The sequence below is a fragment of the Acinonyx jubatus genome, chromosome D2 (genome assembly GCF_027475565.1).
Source record: "Acinonyx jubatus isolate Ajub_Pintada_27869175 chromosome D2, VMU_Ajub_asm_v1.0, whole genome shotgun sequence".
Taxonomy (NCBI): Eukaryota; Metazoa; Chordata; class Mammalia; order Carnivora; family Felidae; genus Acinonyx; species Acinonyx jubatus.
Genome location: NC_069393.1, coordinates 76,340,458 through 76,368,163, shown reverse-complemented (window position 1 = coordinate 76,368,163; position 27,706 = coordinate 76,340,458). Strand labels below are relative to the sequence as shown.

The following is a 27,706-nucleotide window of genomic DNA, read 5'->3' as shown; positions in this document are numbered from 1 at the left end:
CTGAAATCCGACCGCTGCAGGAACTGATGCTCTTGAAGCTGCCTGAGTCCTTTGTACAACAAGGAAGGGAATGAAATATAAATAAATTAATGAGCTTGCTAAGTAAACACAATGGTTAGCACCACATACAGTGATTCACTGTCACCTTTCATCCCGGCCACCTGGTGTTTTCAATAAAGGAACAGATGACTTCAGAATCCATTTGAATTACTGCCTGCGGTATCTGCATGTTAATGAAATCCAAGGTACACACTCCTGTTTTCTCTTACAACCAAGAACGATTTCTAACTGAAATAGGCTTGTGTCTCGCTGATATTTTAACATCGGGCTTAGATTAAGCTTTGTTCCTCTTGCAGAGACCCCCACTCACTGCAGCTTTGGAGAAGCCCCAAAGCCAGGAGAAATCAGAGTGGTAACATGTGAAATGACCCCAACTCAGAAAAAGCAGGAGCCTTTGGAATCAGCTTGCGGCCCCTCAATCCACTCACTCAGATCCTGGTTCCTGATGGGACCCTCTGGGGCACTGCCACCAGTCAGACCCGCAGACCTCATGCCTGGGGCCCTTCTGGCCTCACGGTCGTGCCACACACCCAGGCTCACAGTCCTTGTGGCCGGTTCCCTGTCTCCAGGCCTCAAGGGAAGCAAGGTGGGATCCCTGTCTGGGAGCCAGCTGTCCCCAAGAGCTGTGGGAGACGCGTGCACAGGGTGGGGGCCAGGAGTGTAGGTCAGGCTGGGAGCCCAGGGCAAGCTGGGTCAAGGTCATGGAGAGGGGGCACAGGTTGGGACGTTGGGGGTAGAGCCAGGTGGGGCCCCTCGTTGGAGCTGCTGCATCCAAATTTGCAGGCTTTGAGCTCAGGATGACACTCAGTGTGTGCCCTCACCCGCTCCCACAAGAGGTGCCACCAGCCAGTGACTGGCCGCTCCTTCCCACTGAGTCAAGACGTGGCCTCAGCCCCTCTCCACACAGGCTGCAGGCAATGACCGCAAACTCCCCAAACTGGCAAATACGAGGTGAAACCCCAGGCCAGCCCTCTGTCTCTGCTCTCCAGACTGTTCTTGCAGCTTTCGGGCATCGTGCTGGTTATTAATGTCGGGGGTGGTGGTGGTTTCCGGACAAAGCACGAGAGAAGGAGCCTATGAGGTCAGGCCATTCGCCCGCACAGGTTGCCCCAGACCTGCCAACTTCTCCTGCCGACAAAACCCAGGCGTCTGCCTTTATCAGCCAGGACTCGTGGAGGAATCCAACGCTGCACTGGGGATCAGCACCCTTTGCCTCCCTAAGGGGCCTGTTTCTAGGACTTCCTCCGGTCCTGAAGCTTGTCATTTACATGATCCTTATTCCTACGTTACCCACACACTTCCTTCGGTCTTCGTATTTGGGTCCCCTCAACCAGAAAGGCCAACGGCTTCAGGGATCGCAACCAGTATCCGTTACGCACAAAGATGAAATCCACCCCCTCGCATGCCTTGTATCGCTTTGCAAAAGCCACACAGACAGGCCATTTACGCTCTATCTATCCTGGTTACACTCGGGGCGGCTGTACCGCACAGCTGGCCACCCTGGTCAGATTAATAACCCCTGGAGGTTACGATCGAATTCACTTCGGCCAGAAGGGGGTGGAAGAAAAACGCTAAGGAGCTACAGCCCCACACCCCGGCCCCAAGGAGTCTTCCCCGTTTCTAACATCTTCTGACTAATGAGACAGGAAACCCCACTGCAGACCTTCGAAGGTCAGCGCAGCTGGCTTTTGGTCTAAAGGGAAATGTAAAGTGAAGCTGCTTGAAGGAGCAACCAGAAATCACCGCCACCATATTTCATGTGGCTTTTCATCCCTCCAAGTGATTTCATTTTTGTGTTAGCAACAGTTTAAGACCATGCTGCCAAAAAGACTGGGCTATGTCACCTGCAGCTGAAATTTATGGGCAGGAAAAAAGAGCAAATTGGATACACAGCTGCTGTTTCTCTTTCTATACATCAGCAATTTCCAAAGCAGTAAAGGGGCAATCAAGCGTCTACATGAACGAGAAACCCACAGAAACCCAAAAAAGCAGTACAAGTTACTACAGCAGAGAAAAATGTTCCTTACACTCCAAGACAGTTCTACCCCCAGGAATGTTTCTTTTAGCATACTCTTCTGAAATACATAAGGAGGTGGCTGGGGCCGTCTCTCCGACCCACACGCAGTAGAGTCAGGTGACAGTATTTTCTATATGGAAATCAGGACACATGGTCTGAGAATAGGCTGTAATTGACAGAAGTCAACAGCCAGCCAATCAATTACTTGCCGACTGTCATGTCTGATGCACCCTTGGAAGAAGGAGGCAGGGGTACGAGACTTTCCAGAACATTTCACACTCAATCTGAACTCTTACTAGAACATGCTCAATTCTGCCTCAAACTGCTGGACAGGAATATACTACATTTACAGTGGCCAAACTTGAAGCAATTCATTCTGTCCTCAGGCCACTACCCAAGAATATCAAGAAATAAATCTAATGGGGAAAAAAATCATCACTGCTTAATGCTTTCTAAAAATCTTTCTCGTGGAAATTAAATCCAAGCTTCTGGGTTGACCATGAGAATAAGAACATCAGCAATGTGTGTTAACATTCTCGTCCCTGCCCTGGGTCCCAGTGTTCCCAGTCTGGACACACACAGTATGACCACTTTCTCTCAGTGAGTGATGTCTCTGGGAGGGAGCCCCCCTCCTTCGCTCCAGGGAAATCACACGTGGGAGGCCCTGCGGGCAGGAGCACCACATGAACTTCTGATCCTATATCAAGTGAGCTGTTAATTGAGACGGACAGGCAAGGGGCTCGCATTTGGAGACCGGAGTCCTCGTTCCTGCTGGGTCAGGGACTCACTGTCAGGCTTTGGACTGTTTCCATGGTTCCACTTCCCCATCTGTAAAACGGGCCCTGGACTCCCTACAGCAGAGAAGCTGTGAGATCAGAGGCAAAAGCGAAGGTGAGCTGACAAGAGCAGCTTTCATTCATTGCGCACCTACTGTGTGCCAGGCATGGCACCGTCCCACACACATCATCTATACAGCAACCTGCAAACTCGCTGTTAGTAGCCTCATCTTACAGCTGGAAAAACGGAGGCTCAGAGAGGTTCACCAACACGTTCAAGGCCAGAGTGCACTGGGCTGCCCAACTCAGGGCGGAGTGTGGGGGGTGAGCATGAAGCGGGTCCTTGGAGACCACAGCTCACCGTCAGCCCCGAGGGTTGGGCTGAACCTCACAGGGCCATAGTTTTGCACGTCTTCGGCGACTCGTTCAAACAGTTAAGAAAGTTACACCAAAGTTGGAAGTCAGGCACAAAGATTTCTGCATGCTCGGTCAGTATCATACTCTACTCTAGAGCAGGGGTGGTCAACTACGGTGTGTGGGCCAAATGGTCCAATGTCCTATTCTGTAAAAAGGGTTTTACTGGAACACCACCATACCCATTCATGTACATATTGTCTGTGGTCGTTCTTGAGCTACAGTGGCAGAGTTGAGTGGTTGTTACAGAGACCAGATGGCCCAGAAAGCCTAAAATACTGACCATCTGCCCTTTACAGAAAAGGGTTGCTTTTCAGTAATTCTATCGACTCTGGCCTATGGGTCAATCCAATGTCTCAGGAAGGTCTTGGTTCCACTATTTACTATTGATTAGGATCCGGTCTCATTACAGTTAGATATTAACTTGTAGAAAAACAGAAAACTTGTGGGACGCCTGGGTGGCTCAGTCCGTTAACTGTCTGCCTCTTGATTTTGGCTCAAGTGATCTCACAGTTTGGGAGTTCAAGCCCCGCACGGGGCTCTCTCTGAGCTGACTATGTGGAGCCTGCTTGGGACTCTCTCTCTCCCTCTCTCTCTGTCCTTCACCCGCTCTCTCTCTCTCTAAAAATAAATGAAACTTAAAATAAAAATAGAAAAGTTGCGAATTATTTATGTTCAGTAGAGAAGTGATTTTTACAGAAAACAAAACCTCAAAGTTTCTATTTGTCTTGTTTAGCCGATATTAACCAGTTTTATATCGGACCGTACAATAAGACTGCATTAAGATTCTAGACTTCTTTATTCCACCGACTCTACACCGGCTTCTCATATTTTCCTCCATTCAACCAGCTTTACCAACCAACCTGCTGTTTCCTTCATCACAGATTTAACTGGATCTTAGGGGTGAGCTCGGCGTCTACGCAAGTTATGCTTTTGGCTTTTTAGAACGTTTTAGATCACTTTGTAGAATACGGACATTGCCTGCTTGGCCAATGGTTAGCAAACAAACTTCTGGACCACACCACATTCTCAAGAGGCAGCGCACGGCAGCACCAAACCCGTACCTTGGTATCCTGGCGGCTACGGGAGGCCAGGGCAATCTGCCTGGCCAGCTTCAGGGCTTCTATCCGCATGACGGCAAACTCTAACTCCTCCTGCCCAAGGGTGGGGGGTGGGGGTGAGCAAACCGCGGGGGGAAATGCACCAAGACAGGATGTCAATGTTTTCCACATCCAAGAAATGAATGTGCCACGTGATGTCATGACAGGTACTCAGGAAAAACACACGCTCTGGCTTTCTTTCACAATTAACACCTCAGCAGATCATGAAATAAGTGTTTAATTTCTTTTCTCTTTCTTTCTTTCTTTCTAATTGCCCTTTGGAATGTCTGTCAGGAAGTATCATGTGGTCAAATATGACATGATTTTTAAAACGGGATCAAAATTTTTACTGCACTGTTTCCTTCGGTTTCTCTCCTTTCGTTGGTTTAACGTCAAGTTGGCCGACAATTTCCGTGAATGGTTTTGGATTCTCAAATGACTGCTCACGATCTCTCTAGGTTTGCCCTGAAGGTCTTAGTGTAGAGGATGTCAAATTAAGCTGTCAAATTTAAGGCACAGAGCAGCTGATTGTTTTGGTTCCAGATGTAAGGCCGAGTCCAGATGTTATCTCATTGGGAGTCTGAGCTAGCTCTCCCATATATATAAAGAGCAGGGCGCGATGGTGATCTAATACCCTTGGTTCCGTGAATAAATCACAGAAACTGCTTTTGGGGCTATCAAAATTTCTGAAAAATGACTGTTTGGGTCCAATTTCCAAATTGAAATATAAATGGGTTGTCCCGTATGTAATCACACAATTTATATCATCTTGGCGTCTTGGATCAAGAACACCCATACATCAGTCTTTTGGGGGGGGGGTGGAGATTACATGTGGAGCATTTCCAGTAACACCTCCTTAAATCCCGCCTCATTGCATGTGGGGTTCGGAGTTCATGCTCTACTGAGGTTTTCACAAACTCCCCAAAAGGTCACACGTGGGCTACAAACCTGAAGTTTCTGAGCAAATACTGGGGGGTTCTTTTCTGCTAAGTCGGGTTCCAGATAGTCAAGCGCACCACAGAGAGAGGCTGGATGAGCTAGCCTGCTGAGGAGGGCGTCAGCAGAGGCAAAGGAGCCCTCAGGAGCTGTCTGAAGGCCGGCAGAAGAGGACACAGAGGAAAAATAGAGGAGACAGAGTGATATCGATTCCAAGCAAGGACCATGCACCTATTTGCTGGACGTTTCTGACTTGAGACTAAAGAGAATGTTCGTTAGGTGCTAATACTTCCCTTTTCATCTGGACTGATTCCCACATGCTGATGATGGGCATCTGGAGATTGACAGGCCCAATGCCTTGCCCAGAAGCACAGCGTTAGGTACGTACCCTCCCACTCCACACCACCCTCACCCCCTAACCAATTGGTGGGAGGAAAGTTACCATTTACGTATTTACTTCAAAGGCTCGGGGTGAGACAAGCCAGTTGATGGGTTTTCCAAACATAATATAAGTCATCAAGAAAACACCTCCAAGTATAAATATCATCAAAGGTTTTGGGAAAGGTCGTTTTCTAAATAACGGGAAGATGATTGCAAATGAAAACGGGTCTCTGGGTAGGTTACAAAGACTTCAACATCGGGAGCCAACTGTGTAGAAACTGAATCGTGCATGAATCCTTCCATAGAGTCTAGTTGAGAGATGGCTGGATCACATCCACTCTCTTTCTGCTTACTAATATTTTCCCGGTATCTAACGGCCACACAGCAGGTGCTCGGTAAGTGTTTGATGCATGAGATAAATGAACGGTCTGCTGATATAGAACAACAAAATTGACACTCACAGTAACTAAGTCAACAGCCTCAAACCCTCTTGGGGACTGCTAAGAGGGAGTTAAAAAAAGATGCACATAAAATTCACCTACAAAGATGGTCCATTAGATGTTCAGGGGGTCTGCTGGCTCTGCGAGGCTCCACAGGGGTTGGGAGGGGAGAGGTACAGCCCTGGTCCATACACAGGAGGGATTCCCCATCACCAAGGCCCAGGAAAGCCAACTGTTCCCCAAAAGGAGTGTCCCCTGACCTGCCATTGTCTGCCCCCTGCCACGGAGCATGGAGAAGCAGGGTACAGACGGAGCACGGCTCCAAAGCCAACAGTCGAGCCCCAAGGGACTAACGTGGAAAACCAACAACCCTGAAGGCAAATAAAGCACTTCAAGAGAAGTGAGAATTTGCAAAACCCCATTGGCGAAAATGGAGAGTCACAGCTCTCTCGTGGCTACGGTGGGGGGTCTCCTAGGCTGGCTTCTGTGGTCCAGGGACTGGGTGGGGCCCCGCGCCTGGTACCGGATGAGTATTGCTCTGAAGGCCTGGACCCGTTGGTGATGGGACTCAGCCGGCCCAGGCCTCACCCCAAGCGATCTCGGGCCCCTCCGACCCCACTTACAATTTCAATCGCGTCTGAAGCGGTGCCCAAGGTCATGGCCTCCAGCTCCTTCTGGGAGGATTTCTCCGGCACCTGCAAGTGTGGCTCTTGGTTGGGGGCCAGCCCTCGTGTGACGGGATGCTGGATCTTTGCCCCGGCATTCACAAGGGCTTCAGTTTCCTCAAAACTTGACCTGAGGAAGCGAAGAGCAGCTTTACTTTTTCTCGTGGGACATCCCACTGAAATCGACCAGGATGCCCCCCGTCAGTCAACATCCCAAAGGATCCTGGACTTCCAAGGCTACGTTCCCGGGGAAATGGGGTGGATGTCGGGTGGCCACGGAGCCTTGTGGGCCGGACAGCCTGAGGGAGAGGGTGGTCCCGCCCCACCCCAGAGCCTGCTCACGAGGGAGAGTCAGAGGCACAGATGCCACTGGTTGAGAGCACAAGCTCTGGAGTGAAGCAGCCTGCTTGACTAGGGACCGTATCTCAGTTTCTTTCTCTGTAGGACAGGAAGATCAAAGTGAGATGCCACTTGGCTACACTTTGACACGGTGCCCATCACCAGTATCCTTGCTGCAATAACATCACCATCGTCACGGTGGGCAGGTTCTGGAAACCAAAGCCAGAGCTTTCAGTCCCGCTCGGAGAAATGGGCAGGTAAGAGGGGATGGGAGGGTCCCAAGCACAGAGGGGTGCCCACCCTTACCCCACCCAGCGCTACACAGCTCAGAACGGGGCAGCCCGACAAACGGGAACTCACACCCACACGGGCAGTAAACGTGTCCCGGGCACCACGCAGAGGCCAGCCCTGTGACTCGTGCTTTCCTTTCCACGCCTCGGTTTAATGCTCCCGATGGCAAGGGAGGACAGTCGGCCCCCTTCCCCATGGTACAGTTTGGGGGGTGCCTGTAAGACTGAGAGCCTCATTTAATTACAGGGCCGGTCTTGTTACTACCCTCACTTTACAAAGCATGAGGACACTGTGCACAGGAGGGTCCCGTAACCCACATCAGGTCACGCAGCCAGTAACTCAGGGTCTAAATGCAGAGGCACGCTGCCTCCCCACGGGACAAATCACAAAACAAAGTCATGTGTGCACTGGGGGGCGATCGGAGAGGCTCACGCATTCAGCTGCTAACAGATTTCTCCTTAGGACAAAGGGCAGCTGGAAACACAGCCCCACACGTACATCCATGTGGACGGTCAGAGACCGACATGTGGGCCGCCTGAACACGTGTGAATGAAACCAAGCCAGGATAGCAGTGCCACAGGGCCCAGAGGCTTGGGGACAGCTGGCCCGACCCGCAACTCTCCCCTCGTTAAAGTCATACCCTGAACACGGCGTCGGGGACTCTGACGTCCGGACTGGGGGAGACTTGACCGGGCTCTCCTGAGAAGTGTCGAACATAAGGTACAGGGCCTGCTTCTTCGGGGCATCATCGTCCTGCTGCAGGGATCAAAGGCACATGTCAGCTCAGCTACAGGTGGCCTGAACATGCTATAGAGATCGGAAAGCAGAGCTCCTGGGGCACTGGGTGGCTCAGTCGGTGAAGCGTCCGACTTCAGCTCATGATCTCATGGCTTTTGAGTTCGAGCCCCACGTCGGGCTCTGTGCTGACAGCTCGGAGCCTGGAGCCTGCTTTGCGTCCCGTGTCTCCCTCTCTCTCTGCCCCTCCCCTGCTCATGCTCTCTCTCTCTCTCCCTCTCTCTCTCTCTCAAAAATAAATAAACCTTAAAGAAAAAAGAAAGAAAGAAAGAAAGAAAGAAAGAAAGAAAGAAAGAAAGAAAGAAAGAAAGAAAAGCAGAGCTCTCTTCAATAGAACAAATAACTCATCTGGGAAAAGCCTGCGTTCTTCTTGAGCCACCAAGAAGGGAGGAGCCAGCAGGTGCCGGCCAGGAGAGAGGACAGGGAAACGGGAGGGGTAGGCAAGCCCCCCAGGCTGGGCGCTGCCCACCGCCGAATGCGGGGGGGACAAGCCCAGTGGCCCAGTGCGGTGAGCGCCTCCATCACGGTCGGTCTGCTGACTTAGAGCAAACGGTGGGTTGGACGCAGCAATCCCGGCATCCACGAATGATGTAAAGAAAGATAAAGATCCCAGCCATGTGTCCGGCCCATCAGTGTCACAGGAAGTGGCACCTGCAGGCCTCCGATGGCATCACTGGACAACAGCACAACGCGAGAAGTCCTGCTCGGAACCAAGTGCCCTGGAGGCAGCAGACATTGAGCCGGGGAAGACAGACGCCCATCACAGCCACTTAAATGACAGCGGGATGGCAGTGTGGGGAGAGACATGTTGCCAGAAAAGGCAGTCTTCAGTTACACAAAGCACTGAATTTGAAGACCACAGATAACAGCGTGCCTTAAAAACAACCAAAACGCTCCTCCACCTTTTCAAGGAAAGTTCTAGTTCTTTCTCAGTCCAGGGAAGTAACTCTTTTTTTTTTTTTTAAAGTGTATTTATTTATTTATTTTGAGAGAGACAGAGCGAGAGCACGAGTGGGGGACGGACAGAGAGAGAGAAACTCAAGGTCTGCCAGTTCAGAGCCCGATTCGGGGTTTGAACTCACAAACCGTGAGATCATGACCGGAGCCAAAACCAAGAGACGCTTGCTTAACCGACTGAGGCGCCCAGGCGCTGCCCCCGCCCCCTCAAGGGAAATCATTCTGCCGGGAGGCCTAACTGTATTCCATCATTTTCTGCCTGAAAATGCCATCTCAAGTGGACCGAACCACAAACTTGAGACCCCCAGTCCCAGCTCACCCTTCCTGTGCAGCCAAGGATGCTGCCGACACAGAGGACCCTGGCTTTGGGATCTGAGCTCAGGAGGAGGCCAGTGACTACCTTTTCACAAGACAGGGAGGGAAAGCAAGCAGAACTTACAGGTAAGGAGGAACCAATTTTCTCCATGTACTCAATTTCATAGGAGTTTCTGTAATCCAACTCTGCAAAAGAAACAAAACGAGAGTTAGCATCAGGGAGAAAGAAAAAGAAAAAAGAAAAAAAAAAAAAAAAAAGGAAAGGTTTGGGCCAGGCAGGGTGAGGTCTGGAACCAGACTCTAAACTCTGAGCCTGTCCACTGACTTGAGGTTTCCAATTCGGCTGGCAGGGGAGGGAGGCTCAGCTTAGCAACTTTCAGACCGCTCGTAAACCTCAGGCTGCAAAGGGGCTTCGGCTATTTGGGAACCTGAGAGAGCCTGAGAGAACGAACCGTGAGAGACACAGATCTGACCGCGAACAGGTCTCCGCACGATGCACTGAGTTTTCAGAACAGTGTGTTGTTTTTTTTTTTTTAATTTTTTTTTTCAACGTTTATTTATTTTTGGGACAGAGAGAGACAGAGCATGAACGGGGGAGGGGCAGAGAGAGAGGGAGACACAGAATCGGAAACAGGCTCCAGGCTCTGAGCCATCAGCCCAGAGCCCGACGCGGGGCTCGAACTCACGGACCGCGAGATCGTGACCTGGCTGAAGTCGGACGCTTAACCGACTGCGCCACCCAGGCGCCCCTGGAACAGTGTGTTTTGAGTGTCGTTTTCCTCTGTCAGCCTCCCGGGCAACATGAGAAAGTTCCCACATCCCGAGGACATTCTGGAACTGAGATTTTAGCCCCAGCCATACTCTGAAGCAAGGGAAGAACATACATGGTTCCTTCACTGCTGTTTGGAAGAGAAGCTTTGCAAGTCACATGGAACATTCCCCCAATTTCTGCCAGGGCCTGCAGGGCGGGTCCAAATCAGATTTTTAGATGCAAAGACGATTCAAGTCCAAAGAGGTGGAGATATGACCTATTTCAAATTGACTGGAGACCTCAGGCTGGAAAGAAAAGTCGAGAATCTTTCACTGGAGACTAGAAACCCTGACTCCCTCGGGTGTCCGGGCAGCTCCACAGGGACACCCAGTTCACCCTCAGCTGAATTCCCTGCCCAGTAACTGGAGTCTGAGCACGTACGACGTGCCTCAACTGCTGGGCACTGTGGAGTGGTGAACAAAACCGGAAAGGACTCTCTCCTCACAGAAGCCACATCTACAGCTACCAGATGGTTCTTTCCTACTTTCTTAAAGAAAGCCAAGAGATGACAGGTGAGCTGTTCAGAAAGCAGCTGGACAAGAGTGTCAGTGGCAATCCCTGAAGCCTAAAGCCTGAATTTGTTTTTTAATTTTTTTTAATGTTTATTTATTTTAGAGAGAGAGATACAGACAGACAGACCCTGAGCGGAGGAGGGGCAGAGACAGAGGGAGACACAGAATCGGAAGCAGGCTCCAGGCTCTGAGCTGTCAGCACGGAGCCCTACACGAGGCTCAAAGTCACGAACTGCGAAATCAGGACCTGAGCTGAAGTCGGATGCTCAATGGACAGAGCCACCCAGGCGCCCCCTGAATTTTTTTTTTCTTTAACACAAAATACAAATAGCAGTTCTGGTTATAAAGCACTTCCCCATGTATGCATTGTTGAAGTCATCGCTTAAAAAATGATCCCTTAATAGGAGCTTTAAAAGGAGATATTTCCTGGAAGACCTTCCCCAAACCTGCAATTGTGTGGGGTCACGGCCGTATGAACTGAAGCACTTGAACATGTGGACAACTCTTCAGGAGTCCTTGAATCTCCCTGGGGAAGCCAACACATCCTTCTAGGAGGCTTGGCCTGCTCAGGGGAATGCAGCCGGTTTTGTGGATTAATGACCAGAAAGACCTCCGCCCCGATTTGTGCGTCACTCGGGAAGAGCAGAGACCCAAAGCCAACCACACACAGCTGGGCTGGATTCAGCGTCTGTGCCTGTAATGGGAACCCGTACCGGGACTCTGCCCCAGCTGAGGACATAGAAATGTTTGTTTATGAAGACTTACTATGTTCCTCATCTTACAAATGAGAGGGTAAGCCAGGGACAGTGAAAGACAAGGCGATTTCTAGGACCTCCTCCAGATCGATCACTTTCCAGATATGGGACCTCAGGACTATTATTTTATTGTCCTATTAAAGACTGTTTTAAGCTAAGAAGACAATAGTGAATCAACGGCCCCCTTCTCCAAGGTATCATTATTGTTGCCAAGGCATTATTTAACCCTAAAGTATTGAACAGAAACCCTCCAGCACACCCCACGACGGCACAGAGCACCCAGGATGCACCAAACGAGCTAAGGGCCGGCACAGAGAGACTTTCCAGGGACCTGTGGCCCTGGCTTAGTGCCCAGCTCTGGTTACCAGCTCGGCTCAGTGAAGCGTCCTGCCTGGAATCTTAGCTCGTCTCCTGGCAGCTGATCTGGGTGAGTGTCGGGTCACGGAGCTCACTTGCCTGCCTTCTTTCCTACCTGCCAAGGGGGCTTCACTTCCAGCTGCCCAGTGCCCCCGTCCCCCCCTTCAGAGGCAGCAGATGACGGTACAATAGCAGGGGGTGGTCTGGCCCCCCAGAGAAACGCCTGCTTCTTAACGTGTGTGGTTACAGGAGGCCCACACTCTATACAGGAGCTTCAGTCCCTGGTGAGGCCCGGAGGTGTTCCTTCGGACCTGAACTTGTAATCATAGCCATTTGGGGTTCTTGTTTATAATTTACCAAATGGCCAGGAAAAGATGTGAGCAAGACCAATATCAATATCGTCTCCTGTATTTTGAGGGAACACCTTCCTGAACGTCGTTTATTCAAAATCTCACTCCTCTGCTCAGAGTGCAAAGCCTCAAAGGGCAGGCTTGGAGCCGGAGCCCCATCCGGCTTCGGCCTGGGCCACACGCAGCTGGCAGGCCAGGAAGGGTCATGGGACGCCTTCACATCCAAGAGAAGAGGCCGCTCCCTAACGCGTGTGCTGCTTCAAGATGCAGAGGCCTGAAGTTATTTTTAATGGGCCCTGTCCCATCCGAGGGCTCCTTCTGGTAATTATTTCATCGAGGACAATGCACCGGGGGAGGCCCCGATGGCCGTTCTCCTTTGACTTGCTGATGGCCAGAGCCCGGCCGGCGAGTGCCAAGATCCCCGGGCAGAAGCCGGAAGGATGCCGTCATTCCCAGGGTCGGGCAAAGCCCAACTCGCTGACTCCCTCCCATCCCCCACTGCCTTAGCTTTACAGTGGAACTCAAAGTGACTACGTTTGGCAAATGAAATGAGGTCAGAGAAAAGCCCTCCCACGGGCTATATAAACGTAAGGGTATATTACTGCTCACTGCTAAAATTTCTGGGACTTGTAACATAAGTGATGGGAGAGGAAAAGGACCATTAGGAAGGGGACAACGTCCTTGCTGTCACTCTTCTGACTGTCTGAGGTGTGACAGCAATGGTGCCTCACACTGAAGAAGAGTTAGGCTCTTGAGGAGAGTGTCTGCCCCTCTGTTGAATGCAAGAAGGCGGGGCTGATGTCGCCCCGTGTTAAGGGAGACGGGAGAGCTGGGTGACCCCCAAAGGCCCATCCAGACTGGTGAATCTAAAACACTGCTCTCTTAGGGTCTCTTGGGTCAGAGCTGGGAGAGGCCTTGGAGGTTCTGTCTCCAAACGGTTCCTAATCTCCGCATCCCTAGAGACCACGCGGACGAGGTTTATTCCCACTGTGTTTCCAAAGAGTCCGCCGGGAGAGGCCATTTGCTAAGCAAGCGTTCAAAGAAAAACGCGTGTAATTGCCAATCTGAGTTTTTAATCAGTGGGAGATTGTCAGTGAGTGAGCTGGTGTAATTGTAGCCCGCACAGGTAGTTTCAATTAGCTGGGCATCTCTCTGAATGAGTTCCATCCGGGTTTCTTGAACCATTAAGACAACTTGGACCTAGGTAGGGGAGTACCGATTAGCTCAACGCCCTCCTTCTACAGACAACGGAAGGAAGCCTGTGCGTGGTCACATACAAGGGCATAGTGGGGACGTTAGGAGTCAGGCAGCCGCAGCTCTACACAGATGAGCCCCGCAACACTCTGCAAGTCGTGAGAGCGCAAAGCCTGTTTCCTCGCTTCGCCCCTAGGTGGAGAAGAGCAGAAATCCGCTCTCTGGGATGGAGAGAATGAAATGAAATCACATTTGTGTTACTGTTGTCCCTTGGGAAATCGGCATTGTTTAGTAAATACCTTTCCCGTTGGCAATTATTATTTCTAACTCCAAATTTCGTTTTCCGGTGATTTGTGACTTCAGCATAACAAAGTCTCAATCACAGCTACAGCTCTGGCCAGGTTCTTTGTGGTGATGACATCAGCACCCCAGGTGCGTGTCTGGTGTGGCTGGACTTGACCCCATGAGGTTAACAGGAAGGACAATCTGATAGGGGTCTGTGTATCCAGTTTCTACATCCAGCTGCTGGAGGGAAGCAGACTGTATTAGAAAAGTGAATGTAGGGTCAGCACCTCCTGAAATTGCAACTGTTCTGTATTCATATAGATGACAGATTTCCGATTGCCCGCCAGCTGTAATTATGGTCGGGCAGCCCGAATCTTCACGATCTTTTTCTAAGGAGGCAGGTGTGATAGGTGTTTTGTTTCAAACATATAGATTTACCTATTTGTTGAAATTTTGCAGAAAACAAGCAATGATCCAAGAGGTCACCAGGCTAGTGAGTTGTCTGTGTTGGTTCAATGTTAACGATGAAGAAACAGACGTTACCATTGAACGGGGCACCTGTTAGCTTAACAGCTACTATTCAGAGCTTTTGTATTTTCTACTAAAAATGCATGTATTTGCATCATCGTGACAGAACCGAGTGACCTCAGAGCGGCCCTGACCAAGCATGGAGGGCAGACAGCACAGAGATGTCCGGGGAAAGGCTGGAGGGCAGGGCGAGGGTGGGACAGGGCAGGGAACATTCCTGCCTGCAGCAGCCACTGCAGGGACAGCCGAGTGGGGGCATCCGTGGGGGAAAAGTGGTTCCATCCAGTGTGGCTTGTGGACCAGGTGTGTGTGCAGAGGAAAAGGAGGACTGAAGAGGGGCAAAGGGCAGGTCGCAGGGTCCCAGGGGTCAGGGAGGAGACGGTCACTGTTAAGTCTCCCAAACCCCAACCTGAAAGCCAACCGGACAGCCAACCAAAAGGGTCTGTTCCGCAGAACTCACATTGCCAAAACATCCAAGTTCACATAATTTAGATGGTCCGTTCATCTCCAAACTGTAAAGAGGCAGTGTAGTTGATGAGGGAGCATAAGGCAAGCTGACAGGCTACAAACCGCGCCCCCCACCCGCAAAACTCCTCAGGCAGGACAAGTGTGATATCCCTCAGGCACTGCTGGATGCCCAAGAACAAAGGAAAGGGGAAAAACAAATGGTTAACTGATAGAGATCACAGTCCTGCAGGACCCGGAGTCTCCATCTATTTACAAATATCTTAGTAAATCACAAGAAAAAGGCACTCTTATCAATAGCCTAATCTCAGAAACCTACAGACTCTGTTTTCTGGAGCCCCACATCACCCCTCCATAGCGATGCGGGGAACAAAGGCCGAAGGAAATGGCAGATAAAACTGAATTCCCTTATCACCTGCAGCCCACTGACAAATACTTGAGGCCGGCAGAGTAAAACTTTTCTCCAGGAACTCCCTGAAGTCTTAATGCTAATCTTTGCTAGAGGGAGAAACAACCTTAACATGACAATAGCTAGGCCTCCAAGATCCTGTGAGTCTTCTTTAGCATATGAAAATCTCACTGGAAACTTCCCCTGGAACTTCACCTACCCCCCAACCCCATAGTAAATAACCAGGCGGTCCTCATGGTCCGGGGCAGCTCTTCCTGTCCAGGGTCCTGTCCCCAAGCTTTAATAAAATCACTTTTTTGCACCAAAGACATCTTCAACAATTCTTTCTTGGTCGTCGGCTCTGGACCCCACGAATCCTACCATCACCCCCAAAAACCTCATCATGGTGAGAAGACAGGCATCCAGAATCCGCCCCCGGCAAAATGAAATGGCCCTCACTGGTATCGTTCAGAGACCTTATGGGCACGAAGCTAGCCACCGAGCAGCCGATCACAGGAGAGCCTGCAGAGGAAGAAATCCAAGCTACAGCCCCCAACTACCTGCTCCCACTTCTGCCAGTGCCCGCCCGGAGGGAGCAAGAGGGTGTTTAATGGAAGTCATGGCCCCTCATCAGCAGCAAAGAAGCAGAGATAACATTTTCACGTCATGCGACGGTCGTCGACTTGGTTTCTACTCCATGTTTTTGAATTGTTAGGGATCACGACCGACCTTGGAAAGGGAGCCTCAGCACCATCACAACAGTCCCCACCGAGTGCTGGAGGGAAGCTCACAGCAGGGCAGGTGCAGGAAAGGCACACAGGGCCTGGGGCAGAGCACGATCAGGCAGGGAGATGGTTTCAGGCCTCCACAGCCTTCCTAACGGGAAAGGAAGTGTGGGAGCCAATATATAGATTCAGACACTAAACAGTGTGAGTGGAATAAGCAGTTTACAAAAAAAAAAAAAACCTCTTGATTTCACCCAGTGATGCTGCGCTGACTTAAGATAGGTGAATTTCTCAAGCCAAAGAATCAGGAAGAAAGCTGGAAGCTAATATGTAGAAGAGGAAGAAAGCTATTGTTGAGAAAAGCAACAGGCCTTGGGGTCTATTCAAGAAAACTGTCCTCTTTGTTGGCAAGACTGGAGTGAACCCTCTGGTTTGGGGCTTGGGTAGATGGTGTGACCACACTGTGGACCATCCCGTGGGGCAGTGGCACCAAAGGACCCCTGGGGAGGGGCTGACCCACACTGAGCATTCGGCTTGGACAATGCTGTCTGCAGCCAGGCGTGTGCTTCAACTTCACCCAGGCACATAAGCCACAGACAATGAGCCAAGCTTGGGTAAGCTCAGGACGGGAATGAGGGAGGGTGTATTAAGCTGACTGACTCTTAGCTGGTGTCTCGGGGGTGGGGGCGCAGCGGGGTTCGAGCCTCAGGCTGTTTAAAAAAAAAATTTTAATAGCTATTTATTTTTGAGACAGAGAAAGACAGAGCATGAACAGGGGAGGGTCAGAGAGAGGGAGACACAGAATCTGAAGCAGGCTCCAGGCTCCGAGCTGTCAGCACAGAGCCCGATGCGGGGCTCGAACTCACGGACCGTGAGATCATGACCTGAGCCGAAGTCGGATGCTTAACTGACTGAGCCACTCGGGCGCCCCGAGCCTCAGGCTGTTTTCAAATGTAGACTTAGCTGGGAGGGCACCCATGGCATGGTTACCTGGCATGGAAGCTTCCTTCCTGGCCTTTTGCTCCCTAGGGACAGTGGTCTCCGAGGCAGGGTAGGGGTCCCGCTGGCCACCAAGCCGCTTACCCTCCGTGGGTGAGTTGAATTTGGTGTCATTTACGAAGGTGGACAGGTCCGAGGGCTGTGGGTAGTCCTGTTTGTCAGCCTCCAGGTCCACTGTCACACACGTCCACTTCTGGTTGGTGACCGCCAGCTTCTCCTCGTCGGTTGCATGGACCACGGCGGAGATCACCGGCGTTTCCGGGGTAGCCGCTGGAGTGGAGTCCTGGGGGCAGAAGCAAAGCAGTTGCTCTTCTCATACGGTCTCTGTGTCCCCAACTGCACCCGCCCAGCCAGGTCTGGGGTCCCCCCTAACCAGGACACGTCTCCATCACAATCCTCTGGGTCCTCGGACTCTGCCCAAAATGGTCCCGAGGAGACAAGATTCTTTCCTCTGTGACTTTCCTTTCCTGATGGCTTGTTACAGGGGGTGGTGGAGGGTTTCCGACAAATTAGGATTTTGTGTCGGGGTGATGTGGGGGCATTCCTGCTCGTTCAGTCCGAGAAAAATAAGGAACTTTAACTCTTGGCACTTTCATGACCGCAACTATCGAGTTATGTCTACACAGGGCTTCAGGGCCTGTGCAGCGATATCCTTAATATCGCCTGACATTCTGCATGCCTGTGGCTGCGGGATTTTTTCCATGGAGGGGGAGCAGCTGAGCAGGGCAGCGGGGGAGCCCCGAGTGCTAGAGCAGAGCTGGGACTGGGACCCCAGCCCCCTCTCCTGCGGCTGGGCTAGGGTCTGCGGGGCGGGCCGGGGCCTCACTGTCTCAGAAGGGGGCCTGGTATACACGCCCGAGGCTAACCTTCCTGGGTCTGTAACGGTACAGATCTCATACAGGGGCTGGTTAGAGCGCGATGGGCACAGCTCAAGGGAGGGTCGAAGCGCCTACTTCCTTAGGGCATGATTTTGATCTCCCCTGCTTGGATTTAGTTACATAATCCAGTGCTCTTGACACATAGCCCATCCTTTCTCACCATACATTCATGTGTCTCAACGGACTTTCTCAATTTGAAATTCATACACGTTCTCGGCTGATTAACTGGCAGAATGGACAAATGGGCTGGTGCGATTCCTACAGAATCCACTAACACTCGCTGAACATCTTTCTACTCGCGGGACGCACTCTGATCTTTCCCAAAGGGAAGGGATCAAAACAGTGTCTTGCAAACAGCAAGGGACGCCCCATCCCTCCAACCCTCCACCCCTCCACGTACGAGCCAAAGAGGATGCTGGAATGTGCCCGTGACGAACAGAAGAGAAACTTCGGTTGACTAGTAGGGAATCAAAACACATGAGCTCTAACTTCCCCAGGTGAGTGGCAAAATCGTACTTATCGAGGGACCATCGTACCTGAGAAGGTGGGTCAGAGAGAGGAGACCGTTTTGGCGACCTTTTCACCCTAAATGTGTCACTGGAAATAGAACGGAAAATGTCAACACAACAGGGGCACAGAACAGTCCAGAGTTCCACAGAGTGGACCCATGCCACCGTGTCTGCGGAGCGTCTGGCCCAGACCCACCCTCCAGCCCTCGCTACTCCACACCAGCTGAAAGATGTCCGTGCTGATCATTCCCACTTAACACCAGATACCGTTGCTGCCCCTGAGGGAGAGAGTCCTCGAGCTGGAAATCTTTAGAGAGATGCCATTTTGGAGAGCTGGCCCAGAAAATGAAGCTAAATTTAGCCGGATGTTCTTGTGTTAAAAAGCAGATTTGGGTGACATTAATGTATTCAGATTCATCCAAGAATGTCTGAAACCAAATGGGGCAGGGGGCAGGGATCTAGGTTCCTGACACCAGTGAAGGGGAACCAGTTTACTGACTGGCCAGCCGACACAGCACATAATAAACAGCTGAAGGATCTGGGCAGAAACACGAAGGAATGTTCTGGGTCTTCAGGGAGAATTCCTTCCCACTCACTGGAACTCTGAGCGTAACGGATTCCTGCACCTCAGACCTGGGTGAGATTCTGACCAGAGACAGAGCCAGGGTTGAGACGATTCTTTTTAAAATTACAGTAGAATACACCTAACACACAATGTATCATCTTAAACACTCACGTTCAATAGCGTAAAGTACATTCACATTGTACAACCAATCTCCAGAACTCTTTTCAGGGATGAGGTGATTTCTCTAACGTCTATTCTCAACCATGGTTAACAACTCTTTTCCCTCTTTCTCCTTTCTATAAATAATGGGGGGCAGGCGCAGGTCACTAGAGGCAAAGGAAAATCAGATCAGACTTATGAAAGGGTCAGGAGGAAAGCATTTTTAGCATACATGGTTCCACTGAGTCCACTGAGTGGTCTGGCGTGGTGGTAGTGGGGGGGGGGGGTCATTTTCTAGGCAGAATGGAAGCGTTCCCACCTGCAGACGGACCCCTGGTCTCAGGCCCCTCTGCGGTATGGTCCTGCCTCCACCAAAGCAGCGGCTTGTGGCGGGGGCGGGCATCCCCTGGCCTTAGATCCCACTACCTTTCCCTGCTCTAAATATTAACCAGATGGGGGCGCCTGGTGGCTCAGTCAGGTAAGCGTCCTGACTCTTGATTTTGGCTCAGGATAGTGAGATCAAGCCCTGCATCAGGCTCTGTACTGAGTGTGGAGGCGGCTTGGGATGCTCTCTCTCTCTCTCCCTCTGCCCTCTCCCCTGTTCGTGCTCTCTCTCTCTCTCTCTTAATAAATACATACATACGTACATAAATAAATAGATAATAACTGGATGGACAAAGCAATTTGGCATTCAAGTTCCTTCCCTGTGTTCTCTTCAATAAAAACGCTCCAACAATGGCATTCAGTCATGAGAAAATACTAGAAATGGTTATTTCCAGCACTTATAGCATTTGCCATATGAGCAATACAGTCACAGCTTGAAGCATATATTTATTCATGCATATAAATATATAACTGTATATTTCAGAATTGCTAGATGGCTCTAAAACACTAAAGAAATCCCTTGGCCAGAAGCAAGCCTGAGAGACTCCACTCTACCTCAGGGCTGCTGGACCCCTGGGACCAGGCCAGCTTCCCTTGTAAAGACAGGGAAGCAGGAAAGGTACCTGTCCTTGGGCCCCTGGGAGCCGCCCAGGACATCTCTCCTGGCCGTGGGGGCAAAGCCGTGCAGGCACGGAGACGGTTTGCTCTGCCTGCAGCGACACCCAGCAGGGTGACCCATGCACGGACAGCATGCCGATCGACACCCAGACTGGTCCTGGGTGACCAAGGACGTAGGCCCAGAGCAGGCTGGTGGTGGCTCTCACAGCCGTGTGCTCCACTCCGAGTCAACCCACAGGTCTCAAGGAGACACAGCCCACAGATTTCTGCTTCACACGTTAGCAGGAACAAGTGACCTCAGTCGCCACCTGCGGTTGGCCGGATGCTTATTTCAACGTGAAGCCACACCCAGTACTTTGAAAGCAATCGCTCACTAGCTCAATTTGAAATGAAAGAATGGAATGAGAGCTTAAAAAAAAAAATGTATGGGTTTCAGATGAAGACATCGAATATGCAAGCAGGAGAGTTCCATTCCTGACAAGCAGGCAGATGTTGGGTAATCGCATTTTCACAGCCAAGCAGTTTCACTTATGCTAATCACTACGAAACAGGAAAGTAACCTCTGCTACTGGGGAGCCCCATGCCCCGCCTCCCCGTCCCCAGGCCCAACAGAGAGATACACAAGCAGCAGCCACGGAGAAGAAATGAAAAGAGCCTGAAAGCAAAAACAAAAAACAGGGGGAAGAAAAGCACATTCAGTGGAAGAGGCAGGTTCCGTTAAATTTACTTACAACAGAGAACACACAGACATCACATCTTCAACCATCCTAAGACAAGAAGACAAGAAAAAAGAGAGACGGACAGAAGGAACTGACAAAAAAGATCCATCTGCACACAATTGGCTACCGATGGGTTGGGACCCAAGAGGCATCCACTGTGAGTTCTGCTTGGGAGAGGGGGCCACATCCCGGCTTTTTGGAGAGGGGGCTGTCCGAGAACACCTTCCTCTCGTGCTTCTGATCACCCCCTAAAGTGCCGGTGTTCAAAGAGCTTTGTCACATCGTGTTGGGTTCCAGGCCATCTGCACTAGAGGTGAGGACAAGAGATGGGGTGGCTTCCCTGACCTGTGTTGTCTGATGACAGGACAGACCATAACCAAACTATCTGTGCGGAAGGAGGAGGTGCGCAGTGGCTGCAGTCTGGCTCCCGTTCCAAAAATGAGGGAACGTGGCTTTGTCGTCTGAGCATTTCAGAGTTCTGTTTGAGGCTTAAAATAAAGCGTCCAACACAGATTCGATGGAATCTCTAGGAAGGGCCAGGTTGGGGAACTGATCTGAAGGTTCCTGGTTGGGGAGCCTTGGATCCCAAGACTCGCGCCTGCTTAGAGAATCTCTTCTCAGGAAGTCCCAAGTTCTTCTCAAGATAACTCCTCGGGGAGCCCAGAATGGGAAGTAAGAAGGTCTACCCTGTCTCCATTCATACCGGACAGAGGCAGAGAGGCCAGCAGCTGTGGTCTGCTCTGCTGAGTTGGTGCCAGAAGCCTGGTCGCTGTGGCCTTGTTCAGTTACTGACCCTACTTCGCATGAAGGCAGGAGAAAGGCTCTAAGTACCCTCCCCACCCAGTATGCTGGGACCCACGTCCTGGAAACGGACCCACAGCCATCCAGGTGAGAGCGCGTCTGGAGATGAATTCCAGAAGCACAGACATGTGGTTGTTAAAGGCACTCTACTTGGCAAGTGTTTGAGCACAGCTGAGCCAATTATTGGTGGCCCCCTGGGGGTCACGGGGATTTCGGGGATGGTTTCTCCCTTTCAAGTTCCCTCGATCTCTTTCTGGACCCATGGGGCCTTGGACTCTTGTCTGCAAAAGATGGCTAGAAAAAGGGATGACAGGCTGGCTGGGGTGCGAGGAAGGGCCCAGGCCAGGCCTCTCGTTCAGGGGCCTCCCAGAGACTACTGGGTTTGCCTCCCGACGAACACGTTAACGGGCAGACACAAATACGACCAGTTCTAACACTATTTGAAGGGTGACTCTCCTAGCTTCTAGGCCACCCCCAAAAGTAATTCCTGTGCCAAGCAGGGAAAAGGTTAAGTCACCCAAGCACAGATGAGTTCCTCTCGGTGGGATCTCCCACACTCCCCCGGAGTCAAATGTCAGGCCTTCAGCTCAAGGTAAAGCCTTAAACCACTGACATAATAACGAGGCAAAAGATCAAAGACACAAAACCCAGAGGGATTTGTGCACGGGAAATGCCACCACCGTGGGCACAGAGAGGGAGGAAAACAGGGATCGTGTTGCAAACCTGGAGGCATTGTGGCAGATGGCGGAAGGGTTAGGGCAGCCGCGTTCATCCAGGCACACGACCCGGGCTCACAGCCAAGGCACAGCCCCGAGCTTACCACCTGCACCCCTGCACTTACGTCTTGAGGGGTGTCTTCTTCTTCTTGGCGGGCTTGTTCGGCCCATCCCCGTCCACTCCATTGGCTTCGATGGCACTGGCTGGGATCTCAAAGGAGGCTGGGGATTTAGAAGGTGAGGCTGGGGTTTTGGAGGACGTCTTAAAAGGGTCAATGGATTCGTCGCAGGCGTCTGCGTCAAAGTTGTAGGACTGTTGGGGCAGTTTGGGGGACTCTTGCATTTTTGAGGTGGAAGAAAAAGGGTTAAAATTGGGGTCGTCCCACTTGTCAATATCAAAGGTGTAGGTACCCTTAGCAATAGGGATGTCATTGGGCTCATCGGGGCACCGGGTAGGTGAGGCAGGAGCGTTGTCGAGTTTCTCGGGTGTTTTTTTCATCTTTGGCCTCCTTAGGGGCATTTTGGCAACCGGCTTTTTGCCTAGCTTTTTGGTAGGAGGGGGGTTTTCCTGCTGGGTGTCCCAACTTCCCTTGTCCTCAGAATAGTCAAACTCCAGCCTCACCGAGAGCCCTTTGACCGGGGAGTCCTCCTGCCCCCCACCATCCGACGGGGTCACCTCCACTGCCTCCGGAGCCGTGGCAAGAGGCAACGTCTTCCTTCCAACGGGGGGTGAGTTCTGCACTCTGCCGCTTCCGGAAGCTGGGGGGACGGCCCCTTCGGCACCCTCTGGGTCCAGAGGGCAGGCGGCCTTGGGCACAGCAGCAGGCTCCAGGGGTACCTCCTCTGCCAGGGCTGGTGCAGAAGCTTCTGTCTTGGTCTCGACTGCTCTGTTCTCCTCACTGGGGACAGGACTCTCTTCGACTGGCTCTTGTGGTGTCTCTTTCACTGGGGGGGTTTCCGTGGGTTTCTTGGTGGTCTGCTTCTTTTTTAAGGAAGGCGGCCTCGGTTTTTTAGTTCGCTTAAGGGTACTGGAGGCACTGCTTGAGCCCGCGCCGTAGGCATCTGGGGCCAGGGCCACGGCCTCGGCGTTGCCTGAGCAGGAAGCACCATCAAAGTCACTAGCTTGCAGGCTGAGAGATCGGGAGAGCGTGGACTTGGAGACAGGGACAGAATCCGTGGACTTCCTCCGCGTGTTCACTTTGCATTCCTGACTCTTAGAGTCTGAGCAGCGGGGCTCCAAGGTCTGGAAATCATCCACCAGCTCGATGGTGTCGAAGTCTAAGTTGTAAGTCCCACTGCTGGCTATAGGCTTGTCTTCATCGAAGACGGCAGAGAAGGAGTGTGACGGGGGGCGGAAGGGGCTCCCCTCCACCGAGCTGCTGCGTGGGCCATCGGGGACACAGGCTGTCTCAGAACCGCATCCTGAGGAAAAGGAGACAAAGCAGTCACCGAAGGACGAAGGACACAGGACACTGGACTGCTTTCATCTCGTGCCAGACTACCACCCTCTAGGCAGAGTCCCCAGGACCCCCGGGCCCCCACCGGGTGGGCGCGGTGCGTGGGCACAAAGTCTGCTCTCACCCATTATTGGCTCCAGACCCCAGGTAGGCTTACGCTCCGGTCCCTCATCTGTCAAATGGGAGTGACGCGGGCTGTTTGGGGGACAGCTCAAATCATTCAGTCATTCCAAAAATGTTTACCAAGCTCCCAGTTGGGACTAGGCAACATTCTGGGTGTTGGAGATTCAACAATGAACAAAACAGACAAAAATCCTTGCCCTTCCGGAAGGTACATCCTTCGGGGAGAAGACAGTTAAGAAATAAATAAAGAAGCAAAACGCACAGACTGCCAGATGGTGATAGGTGATATGGAGAAAAATAAAGCCAGGGTAGGAGTGCTGAAATTTTAAAATAAAGGAGTTGGCAAAGCTCTCCAGGGAGGACACACTTAAGCAAAGATCAGAAACATGGGAAGGGCGTGAACCAGGAGCGTATCTGGTGGGGGCGTGAGGGGAGCATCATAAGCAAAAGGAACAGCAAGTGCAAAGGTCCTGGGGTAGAAGCACGCTAACGTGTTAAAGAAACCTCAGAGGCCAGTGTGACTAAAGCAAGGGAGAGGGAGACAGCCATTAACATCATCAAGCCTGTTTTTGACTACTCGGAGCTTGTTGTGAGGAACAACTGGGAGCCTTTCTGTGGAGGCCCCCAGGCCACTGCAGCAGGACTGAGGATGCCCTGCTTGCCACCTGTCCTTATGCCAGGTGTCCCCTATAATCTCTGCCTCCAACTCTGCTTGCCACGCTCCTCTTCTTGGCCTTACCTCTAGTCCATTCCCTCTCCTCTCTTTGCTGCTTTTTTAAAAAAATTTTTAACACTTTTATTTATTTATTATTTTTTTAATTACGTTTCTTTATTTCTGAGAGGCAGAGAGAGACAGAGCACGAGTGGGAGAGGGGCAGAGAGAAAGGGAGACACAGAACCCGAAGCAGGCTCCAGGCTCCGAGCTGTCAGCACAGAGCCCTGTGAGGGGCTCAAACCCATGAACCCTGAGATCATGACCTGAGCCGAAGTTGGACACTCAACCGACTGAGCCACCCAGGCGCGCCGTTTTGCTGTTCTTGCTGGCTTCCCCACCGCCACAGCCACCGCCGTCCATGGAGGCTGCTCCTTATTTTAAAACATGCCACGCACACTCTACATGTTGGCCACGAAATGCTCCATCACCCGATGACCCCACCGTTCCATGGGGATTTGGCCAGCCTGGCCTTGGCTTGGCTACCCTGGGCTCTCCCCGTGCCAGGTGGTGCCTTTCATGCATTTCTGGGTTCACAGCTCTCCTGGGCAGTCAGGAGGCCAGAAAGTGGCCAGAGAACAAACACTATGTCACTGGACAAAGGAAGACAAATGTTGCAAAGAGGTCTGCAGAAGAAGGGATTGGAGAGTCAGCACAGGTATGGCCTGGGACGGCGTCTCTAAAGTTGGGTTTCACTGATGGGGGTCATGCCCCCAGCACCCACCCCGTGCCCGGCTGGGATGGCTGCCAGATAAAATATAGGATGTTCAGTTAAAGCTGAATTTCAGATAACTGAGTAGTTTCTAGTATACATATGTCTCAGTAATTTCTTGTTTATCTGGGATTCAGCTTTAACTGGGTGCCCTGTATTTTTATTTGCTGAATCTGTCAGCCCTCTCTATGCCTCATCCCAGCAAATGTACAAGGTTTGGGAAATGCTCAGCTAACACTGAACCGGCCTCTCGCCGTAGATTTTCTCAGAGCAATTCATGCTCACTATTGCACATGCCCAGGGGGTGAGTATTTTGTACAGTGCTTCCGGAACTTTGCTCACAAGCATATTTGGGAGAGGAAGTGCTGGGGGGGCGGGGGGGTGCGGGCAGGGGATGACATCACAAGGAAAGTCCAAGCCTCCCAAGTTCAGGGACTGGTCTGGTCATCTTTGCTCTCCCCGGACTTGTTCCACTTTCTCTTGCAGGCTCCAAAAACGCCTCTAGGGGCACCCGGGTGGTTCACTCGGTTAGGCGTCTGACTTCCGCTCAGGTCACAATTTCCTGGTTCATGGGTTTGAGCCCCACATCGGGCTCTGTGCTGACAGCCTGGAGCCTGCTTCCGATTCTGTGTCTCCCTCTCTCTCTGCCCTTCCCCTGCTTGTGCTCTGTCTCTGTCGCTCTCAAAAATAAATAAACATTAAAAAAAAAAAAAATGCCTCTGGAAGCACATCTATTCATGGTTCAAAACTTCTTCATCTCTTCGGTGCCCAGCACCACCCAGGCCCTACTTGGAGCAGATGGACGGAGAGCTTCCTTGAAACTTCACAGCTCTTTCCACTGAAAGATGCCTCCCTCACCTCAAAACACTCCTGCTTCCTTTCCATCTCAAAAGAAGAAGATTCCTCCCTGCTTCTTTTTTTTAATGTTTATTTATTTTGAGAAGTGGGGGAGGGCAGAGAAAGAGGATCCCAAATAGGCTGTGTGCTGTCAGCATGGGGCCTGAAGCGGGGTGGCTGGAACCGTGAGATCCTGACCTGAGCCAAAATCAAGAGTCAGATGCTTAACCAACTGAGCTACCCAGGCGCCCCCTGCTTCTTTCTTGAACCAACTCCCTCCTACTTCCTCCAGGGCCTGGCACCCTCAAGCACCCCATCCTCCTGCCCGGACACATGGCACAGAGGCCCCAGAGGGACCAGGGGACCCAGCGGAACAGGTGCTTTCGAGTGGGCCTTGAAAGAGGGAGAAAGAACCCCAGCCCCTTCCATCATTCCCAAAGCAAGATCCACAACCGCCAGCCTCTTCTCTTTTCAGGCTGCCTCATGCCTTCTGAGGTCTTCCCGAGGTCAGGGGTCCCCCCGAATCATGCAACATGCAGCAGATATTCAGCTTAACCATCTGCTCATTGTTTGACCCAGACCAAAACGTCCCTGCCTGAGTAACACTCTTTCCTCTTCAGAACCGCTATTCACGGGCCAGGAAACCTAAACTTGCTGCAGGGTTTCTTGGCCTTGGCACTGTGGCCATTTTGGGATGGTTAGTTCTTTGACGCAAGGGGTCCTTCTGTTCACTGCAGGATGTTTAGCAGCGTCTTTGGCCTCTACCCACTAGATGCCACGGGCATGCCAACGCCAGTTGTGACAACCAAGAACGTTTCTAGAAATTGCCCAATGTCCCCGTGAGGGGCACAAGAGCCCCTGGGTGAGAACTCCTGTCCTACTGCGTGGTATTCAAGCAGGTCGCTCCACAGGGCCCATTATGGGGCTGAGGGGCTGGGGGGCTGGGGGGCTTCTAAGTGCTCTTCCGAGGAATCCTGGCCAAGGTGGCTTTCGCAGACCCGAGAAAAGGTCACTGCCATGCGCGGGCCCTGATTTTCCAAAGCAAGTGTGGTCTGATTGGGTTCCCTGCCCCTCCTACCAGATTTCTAAATTCCACTCGCTGTATCTGCATGGAGACCGTTCATTCATTCGCTCCACAAATAATCTGGGTTCCTCCTCCTCGTGCGCCCCATCGGTGTAGACCCGGGCAATGCCTGCCCAGGCTCCAGGTTTTGGTTCAGTCTGGTAACAAAAAGAGCATCTCTGGTTCATCATATGGAGGCTTGCTAGGGGGGTTCCCAAGGGCATCACTCAGCTCGGGCCACCAGAACAAAGTACCACAGAACCTCTCGATGGCAGATGGCCATCTCCTCTGTGGCCTCACACGGACTTTTCTCCGCACGAGCTCATCCCCCAGGGCCTCTTCCTCTTCTTACAGGGACACAGTTCTATTGGATTAAGGCCCCACCCTTATGACCTTGTTTAACCTCCATCACCTCGTTGAAGGTCCTATCACACGAGGGGCTACCGCTTCAACATAAGGATTTGGGGGAACACAACGTCATCCATGAACACCAGTGCGGGGCAGTCAAATCCCCAAGCTAAGGGTAAAAACAAACGTGTGGGGAAACGAGAGGGATTTCCAAGGAAAGAGAGAAAGCTAGTAAGGGACACTTGACTCG

General features: G+C 51.7%; 1 protein-coding gene across 23 annotated transcripts in view; it reads right to left on the bottom strand.

Moving 5' to 3' along the window:
* Positions 1-27,706, bottom strand: part of TACC2 (transforming acidic coiled-coil containing protein 2) — a 210,728-nt gene that overhangs the window by 16,486 nt on the left and 166,536 nt on the right. For 16 of the 23 annotated variants that reach the window (XM_053207328.1, XM_027063276.2, XM_053207320.1 and 13 more), the window contains 8 exons: positions 22,330-23,626; positions 18,270-18,330; positions 16,940-17,138; positions 9,611-9,672; positions 8,060-8,175; positions 6,748-6,919; positions 5,316-5,456; positions 4,332-4,421 (listed from right to left, as the gene is read on the bottom strand). In XM_053207328.1, the coding sequence (XP_053063303.1) occupies positions 4,332-4,421; positions 5,316-5,456; positions 6,748-6,919; positions 8,060-8,175; positions 9,611-9,672; positions 16,940-17,138; positions 18,270-18,330; positions 22,330-23,626 (2,138 nt within the window). The remainder of the gene's footprint in view (positions 1-4,331; positions 4,422-5,315; positions 5,457-6,747; positions 6,920-8,059; positions 8,176-9,610; positions 9,673-16,939; positions 17,139-18,269; positions 18,331-22,329; positions 23,627-27,706) is intronic. The other 7 variants (XM_027063278.2, XM_027063279.2, XM_027063283.2 and 4 more) reach the window with 3 other exon arrangements.